The sequence below is a fragment of the Cryptomeria japonica genome, chromosome 8, assembly GCF_030272615.1.
Source record: "Cryptomeria japonica chromosome 8, Sugi_1.0, whole genome shotgun sequence".
NCBI lineage: Eukaryota > Viridiplantae > Streptophyta > Pinopsida > Cupressales > Cupressaceae > Cryptomeria > Cryptomeria japonica.
The window spans coordinates 89,183,379-89,189,739 of NC_081412.1; the positions used below are offsets into that span (position 1 = coordinate 89,183,379).

Here is a 6,361-nt window from a genome sequence, read left to right on the forward strand (position 1 = left end):
GGTGGGTCCTCACTTCTAGCCAACTAGGAAAAAATTAATGTTCTTTGGTGTATTAGGAAGATATTTAAAAAAACTACACAAGGTAATGAATAGGCTTAGGTATATGTGCATGCCTCTTTATAAAATTGGGTTCTAAAAACTTTTCTAAGGGGTTTCAAAAATGTAAATTATGAAGATGTAAAGAAGCAAAGCTTTTATTTAAGAAGGTTAATTAAATAATTGATTTTATTTAATTAAAACTAGATTAGGATAAAATCAAGTGTGGTTAGATGTGAAGAATTTTAGGTGTTTACAATTAATATAATGAGTTTATGTCAATAATTAAAAATGAGTGAATTTTATCTATAAAAATATTTAGAATTCTATTTTTTTCAAATGTAATTTTTTTTTTGTGGATGGTGGTGGTCCAACAATAAGTCTTAGTTGAAATCACAATGGATATGAATTGTTATTTATTTTATAAAATCTAGTGTCCATTATTAACATATATTTATTCCTTGTTTTCCAATTACATCCAATTCCTGGAAACAAGTTAATTTTTTTTTCTTTTCTTCTTCTATATCTACAAGACCGGGCAATGACTTTTGCCTTTGTTGACCCGGCGACTGTTTTCACCCTTTTCTTGGGTATTGCGAGGCAATACCACAATAATGGGGAAGCACAGAGCGCCTTAACCATTGGTTTATTTCTCCATACTTTGTTACCTGTTGAAGTACTGAATTGCTTGTTTTCCAACGATATCTATTCCCTCTCCTTCTACTCTTGCTTACAATTTCCATTCTTGATTGATTTACTTGCTTTTTCAGCAGAAAATCAATTTTCTGTTAATGGCTTCCACTTCAACATCTGGTCGAGGAGATCAGGAACAAGATCCATTTTTGGCACTCGAGCCTCCCAGCAAAAAGATCAGATCCTCCTTGACTGCAAAACAGTTTGACGTATTCATCAATCATCGAGGCCCAGACACCAAAATTAATCTGGCTAAGCCGCTCTACGATTCTCTACAGCAAGCTGGGATCCAGGCATATCTAGATCAACTAGAGACTGAACCGGGAGATTATTTTCATTGTGCCATAAAGAATGCTATATTCTCTGCCACAGTGCACATAGCCATCTTGTCACCGCAATATGCAGAGTCTGCTTGGTGCTTAGCTGAACTAGCTTTGATGTTCCAAACCAAAGCAAGAATTATTCCCCTGTTTTACCATGTTGAGCCTTCAGATTTCCGCTATATCAAAAATGGAGTGGCAGATGCATTTTCCAAACACGAAGAGAAGGGCAGATATCCCCGTCATGACATTCAGCAGTGGAAAGATTGCCTGCAGAACGTTTCAGGGATCATGGGCTACGAACTCAATGGACATAATGAGTAAGACCTCGTCATGTGCTTTTCATCCATAATTTTTTTTCTATATTTTGTAACTTTACCTTTCTAAAAAGTAGTTTAATTAGACTGAAAATCGTTTTGTATTTATTGCTCACCCTAGACAAAGTGTGAATAAGAAAAACCCTAGACAAAGTGTAGGCTAAGAAAAACTGAAAACAGATCAAGATTTATCTAGAGATGTTTTCTTTCAGAAAATCTTCTTTCCGTGATTCTTACTTGGTTTCGCTCTTCTTTAATGGAAGGAATGCCAAATCGTTATGAAATTAAAATTTGAATAAAATTAGAAATTTGTTGGGTGGTTGGAAAGGAAGACAGGTTTCCTCGAGTGCTGCAAAAAATGTTATTATTAAAATCGGCTTTAGAAAGAGGGAATTTCTCTAGAAAGGTTCAAGATTTCGTTTTACTAAAACCTGTGTAATTAAAGAAGAGGGTTTGGAAATGTTCAGTTTTGTAATGAATCTTTGTTGGCTCAGTTTGTGTTCGGATTTATTTCTCTCCTCATAAATCTTGGATTCATTTTTTGAGATCCAAATATCTCTATACATCTCATTCTTTTAATTTTGCCAAATTCGACCATTGCAAAGTATTTCAGAGTTTATTTTCTGAGAATTGCAACTCAAGTGTTGTACACAGTAATTGTTTGATCTCCATATCTGGAAAAGTTTTTTTTGGCCTTTTTGCCACTTGGCAATGGCTCCTCTGTTTCAAGACTACTCATTCTTTTCTGATTCTTGACTCTTGCATTGGGATTTCTAGTTGGAAGTTATATCTACAATTTCCTACAGGCAGTCTAGTTTGGAAATTACATTTGGTTCTGTTATGGCAAATATACCACTTGATCTCCTCCTTTTATTGTACAAGTCTTTTTTAAACGTGCGCTTCTTGCTCTGCATTTGCTTCTCTTATGCTGTATTGTACTCCAGCCTTCACGCATATTTTTGTTCAATAAAAGCTTTTAATTTTATAAATTAGAAAAAAAACTCAATTACTTACAACCTTTTTGGCTTTTCCTATTTTCAGTGACCTGAATAAGCTGTATGATGACATCAAGTCCGCTGTAATTAAGGAGAAGCAAAAAAGAAAAATTCCTTTTCAAGTTGCAAAGTATGAGGTGGGACTTGATGAGCTTGTGAAAGATTTCCACATCCATTGCCAGATAAATGGGAAGATGAGAGATAAAATAATTGGCATCTTTGGAATGGGAGGGTCTGGCAAGACCACTCTCGCCAAATATTTGTTCAATAGCAAACATTCAGAATTTAGTAAATCAACTATTCTGTTTGATGTGCGGGAAAACCATGTCCAAGGTAAGCTGACTTCTCTGCAAAGAGAGCTTCTCAATGATCTGGAAGGACAAAATAATCAGCACAATTTTTCTAGTACAGAAGGAGGAATTGCCTGTATCAAGGAGTACCTTAAAAAGAGTCGAGAATCAAAATTCCTTGTAGTAATAGACGATGTTGATCAGCAGAAGCAATTAGATGCCCTATTACCTACAGATGCCCTCAATCCCAACAGTTTGGTGATTGTGACGACCCGTGATGAGAGACTTCTTATACAGGCCGGAGTGACAGTCCGTTATAAGATGAAAGTAATGAATCCACAGCATAGCAGAGAGCTCTTCTGCTGGCATGCGTTTCATAGGCAATCTTATAAAAGTGGATTTGATAATTTGGTAGACAGCTTTGTCGATGTGTGTGGAGGTTTACCTCTTGCTCTTCAAGTGATGGGCGGGCATGTTTTTGGCAGTGACAAAGTTTATTGGAAGTTACAATTAGATGTTGTTAAGGAAAGACCACACAAAGACATAAAAGACACTCTTAAAATAAGCTATGATTCTCTGGAAGAGGATCAAAAACAAATATTCATGGATATAGCATGCTTTTTCATAGGGGAAAGCGTGAGCAAGTCCATGAGTATATGGAAGGCTTCAGGGTGGAGAGCCGAACATGCAATTCAGACCCTCAAGGACAAATGCCTTGTAGAAGTGCAAACTTGTTTTGATGGCATACACGCTTTTCATAAGAGATGCAAGTATGAGCCAGGCTTTGTTTGGAGAATGCATGACCACCTCCGCGACTTGGGGAGAGATATGGCAGATTATGAAACGAGCCATCCTCGCCGGCTCTGGCGTCCTGAAGATCGTGTATGTTTTCTTTGCGGCCTTAAATTCATGCTCCTAGTTGGAAATGGTTTATTTTCTTTAAGCTGTTAGAATATTTACGCGTAACTTGAATGAAACATCTTCTAACTGCAAAGGAATTTGAATTCAGATTGTTGATATGAGACAAATCGAGAGATTCCAAGACACCCTCGCTGGCTCCGAAGGAAACAGTGTCAGATGTTACAGTGTCACGGCCGACACTAGATCTCGCTGGCTCGAAAGGAAATATAATCTGGCCGACATTGAAAGTGAAGTTTATGCGGGTTATTTCATGGAGATTTCAAAGACATCAACTTATGTAAAATGGCTTTCACTTGGCTCTACTTACGGTGGTGATAAATGGATTCCTGAATATATTCCTCGACAAAATTTGCACTCCTTGGAACTTTTTGGATTATCACCTGCGAGATTGTGGCAAAGGGATGACCAGGTAAATGTTTTTTCTGGATAAAAAAATTAATTTTGTTAGCATCACCAATTACTTCGTTCTCGTAAGATTTTTATCATTGAAAATACAGCAGTTTGAAACAAATAGATTGTAAATTCCAGGTCCTAGTGAAGTTGAAAGAGCTATCTTGCAGCTTTGACATTGTCTGTACTACAGACGTCAATGATGATATGCTTAACGAACTGGTGAGTTCGTTTGGAAAGTTCAAAAATCTGGAAAGTCTGCACCTAGTATTTCAAAATTTCATATGTTTTTCCTCAAAATTGAATATTGAATGGAATTGGTTGCTAAAATCTGTAAGAGAGCTTACCAATCTAAAAGCTTTAAAGTTGGAAGGGTTTGAGGTAGAAGGGGAAATTGCTTTAAGCAACACGGGAGAGACAACTGATGATCGGTTTCGTATGAGAAGCCTTGAAGCCCTGTCTCTTTGTGATGTACGTAACACAAGGAAGATCTCAATTAGCAGGCAGTTGTGTCCCAAGCTTAAATCTCTTAAGCTTTGTTCTATGACACATCTAACTGAAGTGGATTTAACAGGGGTAACCACACCGGAATCTCTGGTGCTATTGAAATGTATACAGTTGAAAAGAGTGTTGAGCAATTATATGCCAGAACTTGAAATGTTCCGCATAAAAAGATGTCCGGCTATGAAAGAGCTGCCAAATTTTGGGCGTGTTAGTTGTCTGCAGAGGATTTATATTAGCCACTGTCAGAAGCTGCAGGATATATCAGCTATTGAAAGATTGAAGGGATTGAAGAGGATCTGGATTGCTTATTGTCCAGAGCTGAAGAGTATAAAAGCTATTGAACAATTGAAGGGATTGAAGAGAATCTGGATTCAGGAATGTACACAGCTGCAGGGTATAATTTGTCTTAAAGAATTGAAGGAGTTGAAGAGAATCTTCATTGGGCAGTGTGACAGGCTGCAGGATATACAAGGCATTGAATATTTAAATCGCCTGGAGAGCATTATCATTACTGAATGTCCGAAGCTGCAGAATATAAGGGGTATTGAAGAATTGAAAGGAGTGAACTTGAAGGAGATGATCATTGCAGTCGGTCCTATAATAAGTTTCGTTCAAAGGTTGCAGGTATGAAGCGCGGATCTGTGTTGTTTCTCATTAGCTGTTCTTTATTTGCTTTTAATTTAATCACTCCGTTGCGATTTTTAAGATTTTTAAATGTTCTGTTCTCGAGTTTCCATATATACTGTTGAAAATGATTTATATTGAGCACTGTACTGATTTCAGAGATTGCCGTCCGAGCTTACAATGCTAGTGGGGAGAGCGGCGTTTACATGTCCAGATAAATGGAAAGAGCTCATGTCAGATTTAGATAAAATTGCATACGTATTGCCTGTGGAGACTGGTTTCTATTGTTTCTCGAATATTGAGAATAAAGTAAAGGAGATGATGGATTTGTTTCATAAAAAGCAACGTTCGCTCAGTAAATTGATCTTCTGCGCTATGGTTTACGGAAGCAATATTTGCCGTTACATAGGGATGGATATTTGTATCGGGACCAGGATCAAGCTTAAGAGATCCATTGGCCTAAGCCCTGCATCTGCCTCTTCTGGTTATCATGAATCCACGATATATACGTGCGTAGTTAATGAGGGCTGGCTCTCAAAACGAGAGTCCTGGCTGCCATCAAGAGGTCATATAAGGAAGTTGTTTATAATGGGAGTGGAGGCAGGCGAAGAAAGGAAAACCCTGCCCATATTGCAGACCATATTTGCTCAACAATGCGTTGACAGTATTCATTATTCTGAAGATCGGCCTTTTGACCCTGGTTATAAGAAGTATTTTCACTCCCTTTTTAATAATAATTATCCTCCGCGCCAGGGTGTTGATATGGATTATGAAGATTTGGCTGAGTATGTTGATGACGATGAAAAATATGATGGTGGTGACGATGATTGAAAATGTTAATGTAAGTTACTTCTTGTTAAAAATTGTGTTGTTGCAAAATGTTAGTCCCTGCTGAGACTAATGTTTTCACTTTACAGTAATAATTAATTCTGTTTTGAATATAATATCAAACAAAATATAATGTTTATTTTATAGTTTGCATTGCTTTTGACTTTTCAATTCTAATTTTCGCTAGTTTTTTTTTTTTTTTTTAAATCGAACTTAATTTTGTGGGGTTTTTGACTTTTCCTATTGGTCACTATGAAATTGGTTGTACCTATACCACAAGGGATCTCTTAGAAATGGTTAAAAAAAGTGTTCGTCAATTTGAGTTTTAATATGCTATGACCCTTATGAATTTTTTTTTTTAATAGGGGATTTTTTCTCATTTTTATTTTCACTGTTTTCAAGAGGGAAATTAGGCATTTAAAAATAAAAGCATGTGAACACAC

At 36.7% G+C, this 6,361-nt stretch overlaps 1 protein-coding gene across 1 annotated transcript; it reads left to right on the top strand.

Moving 5' to 3' along the window:
* The first annotated feature begins 551 nt into the window (after positions 1 to 551).
* Positions 552 to 6,060, top strand: LOC131857444 (disease resistance protein Roq1-like). The gene is made up of 5 exons (XM_059210039.1): positions 552 to 1,369; positions 2,408 to 3,533; positions 3,661 to 3,981; positions 4,101 to 5,090; positions 5,250 to 6,060. The coding sequence occupies exons 1-5, from the start codon at positions 828 to 830 to the stop codon at positions 5,919 to 5,921; spliced, it is 3,651 nt and encodes a 1,216-aa protein (XP_059066022.1). The 5' UTR covers positions 552 to 827; the 3' UTR covers positions 5,922 to 6,060.
* Positions 6,061 to 6,361: the final 301 nt, after the last annotated feature.